Source organism: Emydura macquarii, unplaced genomic scaffold, assembly GCF_026122565.2.
Source record: "Emydura macquarii macquarii isolate MOO-44397 ecotype Brisbane River unplaced genomic scaffold, CSIRO-AGI_Emac_v2 contig_369, whole genome shotgun sequence".
NCBI lineage: Eukaryota > Metazoa > Chordata > Testudines > Chelidae > Emydura > Emydura macquarii.
In genome coordinates, this window is record NW_027130506.1 from 9,125,217 (window position 1) to 9,141,734 (window position 16,518).

General features: G+C 37.9%; 1 protein-coding gene across 2 annotated transcripts in view; it reads right to left on the reverse strand.

Annotated features, from left to right (window-relative positions):
- The window catches only part of ASAP1 (ArfGAP with SH3 domain, ankyrin repeat and PH domain 1), a 297,252-nt gene that overhangs the window by 82,919 nt on the left and 197,815 nt on the right, over nucleotides 1-16,518 (reverse strand). For both annotated transcript variants that reach the window (XM_067531501.1, XM_067531494.1), the window contains exons 13-14: nucleotides 1,847-1,934; nucleotides 695-743 (exon numbers count right to left, since the gene is read on the reverse strand). In XM_067531501.1, the coding sequence (XP_067387602.1) occupies nucleotides 695-743; nucleotides 1,847-1,934 (137 nt within the window). The remainder of the gene's footprint in view (nucleotides 1-694; nucleotides 744-1,846; nucleotides 1,935-16,518) is intronic.

Here is a 16,518-nt window from a genome sequence, read left to right on the forward strand (position 1 = left end):
AGCAGGTAAGGAACAGTGAAGCTGAAAGGAGGGAAGGCAGGCAGGCAGCAGACCTCAGGCTGGGCATTCCACCAGCAGCTTTGTCCAGTGGCAGTGGAGTGCAATGTTCTACACAACGATATTGGTATCAAAGGCCTATAGCTACCAAAAGCAATATGCAAAATACAAACAGAGGTATGTGAATTAGAGAACTCTAGAAAGTATAGGACAGTTCTGCATTGGCAGGTAGATGGATAAGTCTAATGAAATAATCTGGGGGGAAGTATCTGTATTAATAAAGTCACTACTGTAAATAAAGAGATTCCAATGTATATCAAGGCTCAAAGAGAAGGTGTTTTCTATCTCCCATTTCCAGTATCATACACTACATCTAAGATGGCAGATATATGGTAATTTCTGCAGTAAAAATGATGTAATAGGGTACAAATAATCATTCTACAGTCTCTCTTCTTATTTTTCCACCTTCCCATGCAGTTTGTAGGCTGCCAACCTTGTGTAAATCTTACCACTCTTCACTCTGATGAAAGTCAATTTTCACTTATGACTTTCAGCATAGCAAAAAATTCAGGGAACAAAAGAATATAGTGTTTTTCCACTAACTGAACAAAAATAGATCTGTCAGTGACACATGTAATTTTGCATATCTCTAGAGACAAATTTAAAAATATCTTGATGACAGTGTAAATGTTCTTACGCTATATAGTCTTGTTCATCCTCTGCCTGAAAGTGGTATGTTCTGTTATCTGAAATACAAACAAAAATTATCTTTCTAATGTTGAACACATCTGACAGATCTGAAATTAATTTTAAGATGCCAACACAGCATTTGTTACCAAAATATATTCAGCAATTAAAGACATATGTTAACATAAGTCAGTAAATCTATGACATCTCTATTTTCACTTACTAACATTTTAATAAAGCAACAGAACTTTTTAATAAAGAAATAGAACTGCTGACAGTACAAATCATTTGCTTATATAAGTGTCAAAAAGAGAATATGATTACATATAACTAATGGAATACAGAAGAGTTGAGGCAGTATAGTTTTTGAGTTACATTAAGTTCACCTGTTTTGGTTTTTTTTTTTTTTTTTTTTGTACAGCCAGCACATTTTATTCACTCTTATGCCACATCTTACTCACTTTATTTAAAATAGGCACCCATATTTTTATGGAAAGCAGAGAAAAACACATACTGGCCAAATTCCGCTCTGTGAAATCCCCTTTGAAATAAAAGCAGTTGCACAACACAAAAATAGGGCAAAATTAACCCAAAATAAGTACATTTTCTTTGGAAAAAATAAAATCAATAAAAAGAAAACATTCTTTTTAACACAATCAAGATTAATTTCTATGATACAATAGAAGATAGACAAGCACAGGTATTACTATATATGCTTAAAAGTTATCTTTTATGAAGGAGATGAAACTAAAGTTCCACACATAGTATAGGGAGAATTTTGAAAAAAAAATTGCAGAATAATTACCTGACCGAATCTAAACAAGCATGTTCACACATAGTAGCTATTCTTCATAACAGTTAGTTTTGTGCACAGTGCCTCTTACAGTTTGCAACAGATATACAGTATAGATGTTGAAAAATGTTCTATACTAAGATATATATAGTCATAGTCCTTGAGTCAAAATTAGAGTTGAATCCAAACATCCACAAAACTTTGTAGAAGTTTGGATTAGGAGCTTAATTTTGCATTTTTAGACTCATTTCTAGATACAATAGCATTTTGTAATTATTTTGCTATACAATAACATTCTGTAAAATCACAGCCAATGAACTAGTTGATAATGAATGATGTAAATTCTCATTCACTTAAAATGTTACATACGTGATATCAGATCAAAAGACTTCTTATCTTCTGCATTTGGCTTCACCTGGCAGGTCAGTAAATTCAGTTTAGCAGGTTGCCTGTTGGACTAAAGAAAAAAGTTTTTTACCTATCGCAGTTTTGATTTAGGGCTCTTTTCTCACTGAGATGTATTTTTCCCCATTCTTTTTATGTATGGTTATAGCCATATTTTTATCAGTATGGAAGGAGCAGAACAAGAATAATTAAACTCCTTCTTAGTAATTAATTTTTTTGGTAATTTCAGAAGTATCCGAAGAAATGAAGATTTAAAAAAAAAATAAGTCCTAATATTTAATTTTCCTATTGGGTTTAATAAGGCAAAGATCCAATTGTTATCATTAAATAATTTTTTGTTACATTATATGAATGTTTCCATTTTTCTCCCATTTTATTAGTGTCATTTCTTCAACTAACTGGTGGAAAATAAGGTGAAACCAAATTAACTATACAGGCTGGTTCTGTTTTTCCAACCAGTGTTTGGTGGTTGAGCTGAATGTAGCTCCTGTGTAAATCCAAAGGAAGGGATTATTGCTGACCAGTGCTTTAGTAAATATTATGTGTACATAACGTGCTTTGTTAAGTCTTTTCCTATATTTTCACTTACCTGACTATGGCTCTGATTCAGGAAGGTGCTTAAGTATATGCCTAACTGTAATATGTCCGCTAACCACAACTGACTACTCACATGCTTAAAGTATGTTTCAGTACCTTCCCGAATGGACTGTTATGAGCACACAAGAAGTACAATACATCTTTTCATTGATCTTTATTAGAATTCTTCTGTACCCAAACCCTCAAGATCTAGCACCTCTGTCAACTTTCAAAATACTCCTCAGGATAAGTGCAGTAAGTAAGTTTAAATAAACCTTGTTTGAATGAACTACCATCAAAAAAGTTTAGGTTGGTCCCTGTAGGCTCAAATATTGTAAATAAAAATGATGACCAGAAGAGATGCCACCAGGCTTATGGTCATTAAAAAGTGATATTAAATGTGAATGCTCAGGTCACATGAAGAAAGCAAGGCTACAACTGAAATGCAAGAACTAGTTAGGGGACCTTCAAGAAGCCTATTACATGGGTCTCAAAATATCCACAGTTAACATTGCTTTCATCCCCCATAATGCATGAAAGCAAAATTAAGAAAACCAAACCAGACTGATTAGATTTAGAAAGGATGTTTTCTCCATTTCTTACAACCCCAACTATAATAGAATTTTGCTAATCCATACATTGCATAATTACCATTTCTCAGAAAAATGTAGTAGAAGCTTGGAAAAGTATATTCAGATTTTGCTATTTTATAAAATATACCACACTATATAAGCACAATTGGGTGTCCTTGGTTTTGCTGATGAAATCATACTGCTTAGTTCAACCCTTTGCTTAATGGAAGAAAAGACCCAGATTTTGGCAGACACTGCAAAATAAGTGGTTTGTTTATCAACAAGGGGAAGACAAAATATATGGCCATCAATAACCCAAGAGCAACCATCAGAGCAGAAGGTGACAATTGAAGAAGTAAGTCATTTTACATATCTAGGGAGTGAGATGTGCAATAATGGTGACACCATTCTAGATGTCAAGCAATGAACATCAAAAGCAGAAAACAACTTTCATAATCTTGAAAAGATTTAGAAAAGTAGCACGATTGGCACTGATACAAAAATACAAATTTTTAACACCAACATCAAGTCTATCCTCCTTTATGGAGCAGCGTTGTGGAAATCTACTTCAGAAATTGATAAGAAGATCAACTCATTCCAACATGAATGCCTGCAGATGATCTTCAGAGTCCATTAGAAAGAGTTTCTTGCAACATCAGAAACTGAGTAAAGCAAACCAACCTAAAGCACCAAACATGGTAAGAAGACGACGATGGACATATTTAGGACACACTTTAAGGGCACCACCAACATGACTTCCACATCAAATGATAATACGGACACCACCTGGGAAGAGAAAAACAGGGCAACCTAGAGAAACATTACACAGAACAATAGAGAAAGAAGCCAAATCCATCAGCATGACACTCAAGAGGCTGAACAGACCAGCACAAGACCAAAATCAATTATGGAAACTGGTGAACACTCTATTGTGCACACACTATTGGGTGTGGGAAGATAAAGAAGGAAGATATTTATTAATACATTATGATGTGTTACCATAGAGAATTAAAAGTAAGCCATAATTGTGAAAATAACTGGATCCTCCTTCTTCTATACAGTTAATAAATGGTAGCCATATAAATCATATCTAAATTAAACCTGTTGTGCCATACTAAAGTAAACTTGTGCCTTTCCCAAGATCTAGGCCGAAACATCTGCCTGGCACTCATAACAATAAAGTTAAGTCATTCTTCTTTAATTCATTTAGTGCAGGCTGTAGGACAATGACAGGGATTGTGGATGTACCAATATCTAGCCACAGGCAACAGTCCTGCTAGAGGCCAAGGGAAGTGCCCTAACCACAAAGATGCAATAGAAAGAAACCCAAGCCCAGAGGGTCAGCATAAAAAGATGAATAATATTACAGGCGGTCTAAGTGTGCGCATAAGACAAAACCTTATAAGGTAAAAATACAGGGGCACACTGCCTTTCTCAGGGAGGGCCATGTAAATGGGTATATATGTACACATCTTGCCTAGACTCAGGGCTCACTCCCCGACACTGGGAGGTGGAATGAGTGGACACCCTGCTTTGAATAAAGTCGCTATCGCTATGCACTCCGCCTCTGAGTCATCCTGTTCATGCAGCTCTTATCACCGGCCAACACAGGCCTGTTACCAGCAATCATACCTGAGTCACAAATAATGGTTTGATTCTGATTTGATTAATGTGGTCTTTTCAGTATTCAAATATTGGGGTTTCCCTCCACATATGTAAGAAGTTTCCCCTCTCTATGCAGGCTTGATATAAACAATCTGAGCTTGTCCCATACTTTTTAAAATTTATCATCTTCAGTCCCACAAAGCACTATTTATACAATAAGCAACACAACATAAAAATCTCCCAGATACCAGCTTCACACTGCATTGCCTGAAGTACTATTTTTGATAACTTGAAGGTATTAAAGTCAAGAAACATTACCCTATCATTAACTTCTAAGGTTTCTTCACCAATGACTTGAAGCAGGGATAATTTCTTTTCATAACAAAAGCCTTTACTATTTAGTTTATCTTTTATTCAGTTAGTTTTCACACTAAGATCTGCTCTGACATGGAAAAAGAAAAATAAACCTCTCTACTACTTTGAAGTATTTTCAGGACCTGAAGAGCTTTTTATGACAATCATAAAATCCTCTCTCCCCCATACAATGCACACCAGCAGCAAAGTTAGACAGCTACTCTTGTCCTCAAGCAGCATCTCATGGTGGCAGTCACTACAATATAAACTAATGAGATTATACTCTGTCAAAATAAAACTGGTTTAACTAAAAAAAAGTTACACAAAATCATCAGAATTAAACTCTCTGGTCCCCACATGGGATATCCCTGTAATTAGTGTAGTCTTGGTCAAAGTATCACTGAATCTACCTGTGTTTACAGCAAACAAGAGGTCACAAAACTGAGGATAAGCAAATCAAAGCAGATAGAAAGTAAGCAAAGCCTTGAGTGAAGACCAGGCATAGACCCTGTTCCAAGAAAAGTAAAGAGTACAATCCGGTATTATTTCCCCCGTCCTATTTGCTTCACAGAAAATGTGAAATCTGAAAGACAGGTATGCAAATCTTCAGAAATATACAAAAACAAAAGAAAACATTATGGTAGTCCAAAAAAATTTTTTTTGAGAGAGAAGGAAAAGGCAATTATGTGCAAAAAGTTATTGCTATTAAAACTGTGAAAGCACCAAAACAGAAACCATTAATATTTAATCAGCTGTACCTTGAATTTTGTCATATTCAAGTTTCCCAACATTTAGGAGAGATGAGATGAAACTAGTATCTGTTGATGTACTTTCCAGCTAGAAACTAGCACTCTCAAAGCCTTTTTAATTTTTTGGGGGGATAGGAGGTTGAGTTATTCAAGCACTGACCCTTCCTTAATCTCTCCATCTCAAGGCTGGAGAGTATGCAGGGGCTCTTCTCCCTGCAGAACAGCAGCTAGGTATCAGGTGCCTGTTATCGCTTTCACCTCTTTCTTTATTCTAGGCCATCATTTCTTTTGCTTCTTTAAAAATAGCCTAAAAGAACAGACCATGTCAGGAATTTAAGCATAAAATAAAGGGGAAAAGGGGAGAGAGAGTTAACTAGGGTTCCAAAGGGTAGATACTGAATCTCAGTCACAAAGATCCAAACGTTATTTCTAGATGACTGCCAATTTAGGAAGTCTTACAAATACAGAAAAATATTCCAGAAATACAAAGCATGAGAAATTCATAGGCGACTGAAAAGCACAGGAGTAAGGCCAGCACCTGACTTATAAGATGGATCCTCTAAAGAAACTCTGATTTCTGCCTGATAGCCCTTGATGGTGTCTAAATTCAAGTGGGATGCTCTTGGAAGGTCTCTCTATATAAAGAGGTAGTTGAGAGCCTTTCAGCACAAGTCAGTTACTTTTTCTTCTTCTGGCTGTTAAAAACATAAGGAGTCTCAGGATAGTCCTCATATTCCTTAAGTTCATTCATGTCATTCACATGTAGGGAGATGTTTTGCATCATCTCTTTTATGTGAAATAGATTCAGGTTGTTCAGCTGAAGTGACTGGCCGGCGCACTGATAGATCGCTACAGGTGTTGAGCCAGAGCTTGCAGGTGCATAAGTTGGAGACACAAAAGAGTATATAACCAAGATCTGAGGATGAATAAATTCAGAGTGGCATAAGCATCAATGCACGTGATGCAATCTTTACATGTTGATTTATTCATTGGCACATAACTAATAGCAATATGATAGCAGTATCCACCGGGCTAAATAAGAAGCCAACAGCTCATTTGCACCAATGCTGTTGGGGCTTGAGTAGCTGGAGGTCTCGGTAGGCCAGGAACAGACACAGAGCACAGGCAAGGCATGTTTTCTTAGTTAAGAGGTCTCGCCTCTGGATCTCCACTTAGTTCAGACTTGGACTGCTGTTTTTTGTTGTCTTGTCCTATGAGTCTAGCACTATCAAGAGGAGAGCACTGTTTTGAAGGCTTGATGTATTTTACTGATTCTGATGTCACAGGAGTATTTGGCCACCAAATGAGCTGAACGACTGCTTCACAGGCTTCGTTTGAAGGAACTGTGTTCCACAATAAGCAACATCAATGTAGAATTTAAATGTTCAGTTGGATTAGCTGAATGACATTGACTTAAAGGCTTCACAAAAGCTCACGCTGGAGTCCTAAAAGTTGGGATGACTTGCAGGCATAGATCACACAAGCCAGATAAATCACTGAGACATCTTCTAACCATGATGGACATTCTATGATCACATTTTGTTTAAATATTGAAGTTGCTAAGATGCTTCTCAGATATTCCTATTAAAAGTTACTGAAAATTTGGAAGAAAAAAACCCAAGTATCCTTAAAGGACACTTGGCAAAAAGGAGTAAACTAAAGATTTGTGAGATGTCAAATCTTATGGACCTCACACAGACAATAAAATTACTGGCACAAAGGCATACTGCAAAAAATAAACTAAACCTGAATACAATCAGGAGTGACATAGCTCAAAAGCTAAGAAATGGCAAATAAATAAAGTGACATCAGTAGCTAGAGTTAAGGAGGTACTCCCTCAGGAATGAAAAAAACATGACATTAAAAGCATGTGTCACCTTCTGGCAAGGGGATTTAATTAAAAATATGGGGGATTCCAGTCAGGCATGTATTAGAAGAACTGACCCAGGAGCTTGGGATCTGTTATAATACTCTGGAGAAAATATAGTAATTAAAAATTAAGTATGACATCGTCAGGATACTTAAAATTCCATTGAGAACAATTGCTTCTCAAATCATTTTGCCAGTATACACATGCACCGAAAATTTATACACACAGTTAAATTTAGTGTGGTTGACAGCTATAAACTGAATGAATGAGACATGTCATATCAATGAAAATGCCTTCAAGCTGAATTTCTAACTTATTCATGATAAATTTATATATCAAATAAAAGAGATACTGCCGAAAAAGAAGTATAAAAAAACAATGATAAATATGTCTGCACATGTTTGGCCTAATGAACTAACAAGTGCAAAGTTTATAACCGTCTGATGAGACAGAGCATTCAAAGAGGAATAAATGTACGGCAGTACTATCAGTTTCTAAAGGTTAGTGCCTTCTTTTCCAAACTGCTGTGATCTCAACTTTACTTTACAATCAGCTTCTTGTTACTTTGCTTCAAATGTAATTTAATAAAAGAAATGCACATTCTTTGTAGAACAAGATATTTTCCAGAACATGAATCCTTTTGTTGATAACCTAAGATAGAATTAGAAACTGCTGTATTATTCTTGTCCTTTTTAATCAGGATTCCCCCAAGTTTTGAAAGCCATAGGTGAAATCCTGACCCCCCCATGAAGTAAGTGGCAAAACTCCCGTTGAAGGGAGCAAGGATTTCACCACATATATCTGAGTTTGGAGGAAAAGGAGCGCTTACTGCTTACATGATGAGAGATTTATATGTTTTGTGGTAGATACACTCAAGACTGGACTAGAATGACAATACGTGAAATGCTTATACACTCACAGACTTATTGACTCTAAGGTAAGAAGGGACCAATATGATCATCTAGTCTGACCTCCTGCACAATGCAGGCCACAGAACCGCACATATCCACTCCTGTAATAAACCTCTAACCTATGACTGTGTTATTAAAGTCCTCAAATCATGGTTTAAAGACTATAAGGTACAGAGAATCCACCAGCAAGTGAACTATGCCCCATGCTACAGAGGAAAATGAAAAACCCCCAGAGAGTTTGCCAATCTGCCATGGGGGAAAATTCCTTCCCAACCTCAGATACAGTGATCAGTTAAACCCTGAGCATGTGGGCAAGATTCACCAGCCAGACTCCCAAGAAAGGATTCTCTGCAATAACTCAGAACCTACCCCATCAAACGTCCCATCACAGGCCAATGGCATAGCTACCACCAGTAGTCAAAGACTAGTCAATTGCCAAACTAGGCTGTCCCATCATACCATCCCCTCCATAAACTTATCAAGCTCAGTCTTGAAGCCAGCTAGGTTTTTTGGCCCCACTGCTCCCCTTGGAAAGCTATTGAAGAACTTCACTCCTCTGATGGTTAGAAACCTGCATCTAATTTCAAGTCTCAAATTCCTGATGCCCAATTTATATCCATTAGTTCTTGTGTCCACATTGGCGCAGAACTTAAATAATTCCTCTTCCTTCCTGGTATTTATCCCTCTGATGTATTTATAGAGAGCAGTCATATCTTCCCTCAACCTTCTTTTGGTTACGCTAAACAAGCCAAGCTCTTTGAGTCGCCTCTCATAAGGCAGGTTTTCCATTCCGTGGATCATTCTAGTTGCCTTCTCTGCACCTGTTCCAGTTTGAATTCTTCATTCTTAAACATGGGGGACCAGAACTGCACACAATATTCCAGATGAGGTCTCACCAGCGCCTTGTATAATGTACTAACACCTGCCTATCTCTACTGGAAATATCTCTTCTCATGCATCCAAAGACCACATTAACTTTTTTCACGGCCACATCACATTTGCAGCGCAAAGTCATTCTGTGATCAACCAACACGCCCAGGTCCTTCTCCTCCTCTGTCACTTCCAACTGATGCGTCCCTAGCTTATAGCAGAAATTCTTGTTGTTAGTCCCTATGCACGACCTTGCACTTTCCACTATTAAATTTCATCCTATTTCTATTACTCCAGTTTACAAGGTCATCCAGATCTTCCTGTATGATATCCCGATCCTTCTCTGTATTGGCAATACCTCCCAACTTTGTGTCATCTGCAAACTTTATTAGCACATTCCCACTTTTTGTGCCAAGGTCAATAATAAAAAGGTTAAATAAGATTGGTCTCTAAACTAGTCCCTCAGGAACTCCACTAGTAACCTCCCTCCAGCCTGACAGTTCACCTTTCAGTATGATCCATTGCAGTCTCTCCTTTAACCAGTTCCTTATCCACCTTTCAATTTTCATATTAATCCCCATCTTTTCCAATTTAACTAATAATTCCCCATGTGGAACCATACCAAATGCCTTACTGAAATCTAGGTAAATTAGATCCACTGCGTTCCCTTTGTCTAAAAAATTTGTTATAAAAAAAGGAGATCAGGTTGGTCTAGCACGATCTACCTTTTGTAAAGCCATGTTGTATTTTATCCCAATTACTGTTAATCTTGATGTCCTTAACTACTTTCTCTTTCAAATTTTTTTCCAAGACCTTGCATACTGCTGAGGTCAAACTAACAGGCCTGTAGTTACCTGGATCACTTTTTTCCCTTTCTTAAAAATAGGAGCTATGTTAGCAATTCTCCAGTCATACGGTATAGCCCCTGAGTTTACAGATTCATTAAAAATCCTTGCGAATGGGTTTGCAATTTCATGTGCTAGTTCCTCTAATATTTTTGGATGGAGATTACCCACCTCCCCCCGCCCCATTTAGTCCCATTAAGCTGTTTAAGTTTGTCTTCTACTTTGAATGTGGTAATTACTACCTCCGTATCCTCATTCCCATTAGCCACTCTACCACTATCCCCAAGATCAACATTAGCCTCATTAAAAACGGAGGCAAAGTATTTGTTTAGATATTCGGTCATGCCTAGATTATCCTTAACTTCCATCCCATCCTCAGTGTTTAGCAATCCCACTTCTTCTTTCCTGGTTTTCTTCCTATTTATATGACTATAGAACATTTTACTATTGGTTTTAATTCCCTTTGCAAGGTCCAACTCTATTTGGCTTTTGGCCTTTCTCACTTTATCTCTACATATTCTGACCTCTGAGAGGTAGCTTTCCTTGCTAATCCCTCCCATCTTCCACTCCTTGTAGGCTTCTGCTTTCTCTTAACCACCTGTCTGAGATGCTTACTCATCCAGCTTGGTCTACAACTCTTGCCTATAAATTTTTTCCCGTTCCTTAGGATGCATGTTTCAGATAGTCCCTGCAACTTTGACTTGAAGTAATTCCAAGCCTCCTCCACCTTTAGATCCATGAGTTCTTCAGTCCAGTCCACTTCCCCAACTGACTACCTTAATTTTTTAAAGTTAGCCTTTTTGAAGTCAAAGACCCTAGTCACAGATCCATTTTTGTTTATTCTTCCACTTAGTTTGAACTGAATTAGCTCATGGTTGCTAGAACCAAGGTTGTCCCCTTCAACCAGTTCTATGAGGTCCTCACTACTCACCAATACCAAATCTAAAATGGCATCCCCTCTTATTGGTTCAGTAACTATTTGGTGAAGGAATCCATCAGCTATCACATCCAGGAAAATCTGGGCCCTATTATTACTACTAGCACTTGTCCTCCAGGCTATATCTGGGAAGTTAAAGTCGCCCATAATCACACAGTTCCCAGTAGTATTTATTTCATTAAAAGCCTTAAAGAGGTTTCTGTTCATGTCCAAATCAGATCTCAGTGGTCCCCAAGCACTATCCCAGTGGAAACTAGCAGTTTTCTTCCCCAATGTGATTTTTTCCCAGACAGAACCTGTTTTATCAATTCCATCACTTCTAATTTCATTACAGTCTACCTCATCATTGATGTACAATGCTACGCACCACCTTTGCCTTTATATCGGTCTTTCCTAAACAGTGCATACCCTTCAATACTTGTACACCAGTCGCGACTACTATTCCACCATGTTTCTTATTCCTATAATAACTGGTTTCACTTCCTCTACCAGTAGCTCTAGTTCCTCCATTTTGTTACCCAGGCTCCTCGCATTCGTATACAAACATCTTAATTTTTGCTGTTTGGCTTTGCTCACTCCTTACCTGATTTGGCACAGTCATTCTACTGCCAATATTGCCTATTAGACTGGTACGTACACTACACTTCCTCTTAATGTCCATTCTGATCCCTACTGCTGTGTCTTTTCTTACTTCATTTTCCTCCTTCTCAATGTTAAAATCAGGTGTGAAGATTACCTGGGCATCTCCCCCAACTCCCTAGTTTAAAGCTCTCTTAATCAGTTGGGCTAGCCTCCATCCTAGAATTGCATTTCCCTCCCTAGTCAGGTGAAGTCCATCCCAAGAGAACAGTCCTCTGTCCATGAATGCCTCTCAGTGACCATACATCCGAAAGCACTCCTTAAAGCATCACTACCCGAGCCATCTGTTCATCATCAGAATCCTGTCACGCCTTTGTTGCTCTCCTCTAGGGACAGGCAGAATCCCACTCAAGATCACCTGAGCCTCGATTTCCTTAAGAGGGTCTTCCTCAGCCTGGCATAATCTCCTTTGATATGTTCCAGCAAGAATCCAGCTATATCATTCACTCAAGTTACACTTTGAACTAGCACTGCAGAAGAGACAGTCCCTGATAGTCTTTACAAATTTCTGTGTACCTATGCATGTAGTTAAAGATAGTTGTATGGGATATTGACATCTTGCAGGCAAGTAGTTTGTTTATTATTTTGTCATATAGTATTATGCACTTTTGTTATATGGTAGGTTCTCAACTGCTGCTTCTGTCTTTTTTAACTTGAATTAAAAACATACAAACAAACAACACCTTTTCACTCTAGATAAAATACAGAGAGATTTCATTTCATGTAAGAATAAGTTATAAACTTCACTCATTCTTTATTTTCTTCTACCTTACTAACAGACACCCTAGTGCCATAAAGTTTAGCTTAAAATTAAGCGTTCAGAATTATATTCTTGGGTAGTTCAGACTTGAATGACCTGGATTGATTTAATTTTTTTTTCACTGTGGCAAGGTTGGAGCTCTACAGATCAATGCTGTAAGTCAGTGAGACTCAAAATTATTTTTCACTGTTTAGAGACTGTTGTGCTCTCTCTCTCTCTCTCTCTAAATGCTAATTGAATCATGGTAAATACTTATTGTGATAGCTGGGAGTGGATATTCTCTTTCTAGATATAGATAAAAATGTGCATTCATACATTCAAGAAAATATTTGTCTAGCTTCTGTATGATCAGGTTCATCAACCACTGTTTTTGATGTAATTTATTTTATAATACCCACAATGTGCTGAGCACTACCACCCTGATCTGAAGAATTTACAATCTAAAAAATGGACTTGTCAGATAAGGCATATCTGCCAGGAAGGGGAAAGACAAAAGAAGATATGGTATACGATTAACAGATATATGATTTAATAGATATATGATTGATACTCAAGTTTAGGCAAACATATATCTAATTGGTTCAAGTATTTTTGTAGGCAATACTGTAGAATGAAGTTCACTGGAGTGATTTGAATGAAACTAGCACAGAAGATTGAGGGATGCATTACGGAAGGGTATTCAAAGAACAAAGAAAGTGTGAATGTAGGCATGAAAGGGCTGTGAGAAAGATTACCGGGGTATACTGAGGTTGGGATAACTGGCAGTGAATTGAGGGGGATGGAGACCAGATCAAAAATGTAGGTACAGACTGAGATATTTAGGCCCTTGAAAGCAAGGATGAGAAATAGGATGTTGATCCAGCACAATGGGTAGCGAATGAAATGCCTCAGAGGGGCTGAAACATGTGAAACAACAGGCATAATGATGATTTTAAGCAGCAGTAGTTTGGACAAAATGGATGGAACATGCTCAGTACCAAAAAGACGAGAGAAAAAGATTGTAGTAATCAAAGAGGTAAAGAGTGGACCAACAGTTTAGCCATCAAGATGGGGAGAAAGGGTAAAAATTTTTGGAGATTCTGTGAAGGAAGAAGTAACAGGACCGATTTGGCCTGGGATGTGTGGGCAGAAGCAAAGCGAGATGTGAAAGATGATACTAAAATTGCAGGCTTTTATAATTTAATGGGATAATCTACCAGTGAGACAGGACATTAAACCAAACAACTTCTACCAGTCTGGTGTCTTTAAAGGTAGAAATTAAAGTTACCAAGGCATTTTTGTAACAATAGAGATAGCCCCAGCATGATGACCAACATCTCGCCTCTCTCAATACAACATGTCCTGATTTGTATTTTTAGGTAGAGTGATGTTGTAAATTGTTTACTTGTCTCAAAGAGACAAGTTATCGGGGGGGGGGGGGAGGGATGATGATGATGAGTGTAAGGGAAGCTTACATATAGTTAAGTGTATCCTAACTGAATGCAAAAATTATTCACCTAGCATAAGTCAACAGTTAACAATGTGCACAAAGCTAAGAAATTTCTATCCAATATTCTTGCAGATATTATTTTAAAAAAGTAAAATCAAGTTGATTGATTAGGATGTTTGATTGCTATGTCAAGTTCTGAATACAGATCCTCAAACTCATGCAGACATACTTTAGTTATTGATATCCAAGTACACTAATCCCCAAATCTTGTGTGATCTTCTACCCTGAGTTGTCTTTGAGCCTCCCACCTGAGGGAATAAAAGGCCAGGTACCCCAATGATTTCTGAAACTGGTGAGTATGTATTTGGGATGGCTCAGCCACACCTCTGCTTCCTCTACCTGTGCTACTGTGACTACACTGCTATTTCTAATGTATGTGTAGATAAGTAGAGGAAATCACACCCCTAGCTAATAACATGGACTTAGCCTTTGAGATGTTAAATCTATCTGAAGTAGTAACTGGACTGATGGTTGTCTGGAGAGATTTATCAGATATGAGAACCAGAACAGCCTTGGCCAAGCTGGTGTTATAATCATCCTGGCTGAGTCCTGCCTGAATTTTATGATGACTCTTGTGATCATTGGAACAGGAGGATCAACATACTTTAGACCACGAGCTCAGGGTTTCAGGAATTCATTGGAAGTAAACAGGCCCATGGATGGTTGACCTCACTTGATGAACATATCTCTTCCCCTTAGAAGCTCAGTGATCCTTTCTCCCCTGATCCCAAAGGTTTTACATTTGTAGAGGATGATTCCTTAGAGATGTCCATCTCAGATAAGCTAGCAAAGTAGCTAACTTTCTGAGGACTGCTCAGGATTTTCAGGCCCAGTCACTCCAGTATTTGAAGAAGGGCTCTCCCACTATAATCAATTTCACGTGAGTCACTCTCACCTTTTGAGTTCTCTGCAAGGAGAATTTGAAAATGGCACAGCTCTCTGGTACATACTCCTCACCAAGAGACATAGTAAGCATAATGTGTGTCCATCATTAAAGGGCACTATTGCCTCAGTTGAAGGAGTTTCTAAGGCTGGTGACTTGTATTTTGTCATAAGGGCTGGGTCTGGTACCTGAAAGTCTCACAGGTACAAAACATTTCTTTCTTAAGAGAAGAAAGGAAACACTAAACAAATGACTAAAACTAATCACTAACTACAAAGTACCTACTGACAACTTATTAAAAAATAATGGAAAGACTTCACAGTAAGTGAGAAGCTCAGACATTGCCAAGTTCTGACTCAGCCACAGATGGTGAGAAGGAATTAAGGGATGGTTGAGGTCTCCCCATCTTTTATAACCTTAAGTGGGAGGCACGAGGACACTCAAGGTGCAGATGTGGCCCATACACTGCTGGCCAAAATAATCCTAAACTAAGTGCACGGTGTATGCACACCAACAATAGAATATATATGGACAAATATATGTGGACAACTTGAACAACAAAAAAAGGAGGCATCCTGGGAGAACTAGAAACAGCAGCACAGTTTAGGACATCTAAACCTCTGCAATAAATCCTGTTTTTATAGCTATTTTGAACCATCTATTAACTTGAAATGTAAATCTATCAACGTTACAATAACCTGAAGTATTTTGTCACATATCTGCCTACCTATTTACATTACACGAACTTCATGCTTAAAATTCTGAAGAAATGTAAATTTTAGGGAGTAAACTCAGATGAAATAACTTTCTGGCAGCTAACCCAGTACTCTAGCAGTAGTTTTACACTAGGCAGGAGATCTAATTTAAAAAAAGTTAGAGCCTACACCTACTAGACTAGGACACAGTGGTTAGGGAAAGGATGCACTTAGTTTCCTAAAAGTTGTGCATTGATGTCAGCCTCACCTTACACCCTTCTGCATCCCCTACAGACAGTACAGTTGGCTTCTGGAGCCGTAGCAGAAATAGTTCTGTGCTCTGGGCTGGAAGGAAAAGAGCTATTATGGTAAATTGATAATGAAAGGCAGAGAAGTAGGGTGATTAAAATAATAACCCCAGAGGTAGACATGGTTTAGGTGATGACACCTAGAGAGAACAGTAGTTATTTGTTAATACACCTTTAATAACAACAGTAGTTTGTACTTCTGTAGCACGTGCTAACCAAGTATTTCAAGACTCTTTACAAACATTAACACTTAGCCCCACAATGCCCTGTAAAGATTTGGAAATTGAGGTACAGCAATATTAAGAGACATACCCAAGATCACGCAGGAAGGCCTTGGCAGCACTTGCAGTACAAACCAGGTATTCTGACTCACGCCTGTGCCTTACCCACCAAATACAAATTACAGCAATAAAGCATATTTATTAGATTTTATTTCATCTGTAAGTGTTAAAACATAAAATATTAATTTTGCTGGATACAAGAGATGTTCAGCTGTCAGAGGATGTTAGTCTGACACCTTCATGAGTGCTAAATTTATAGAATTTATGAAAAAGTGATCTGCAGTTTTAATCT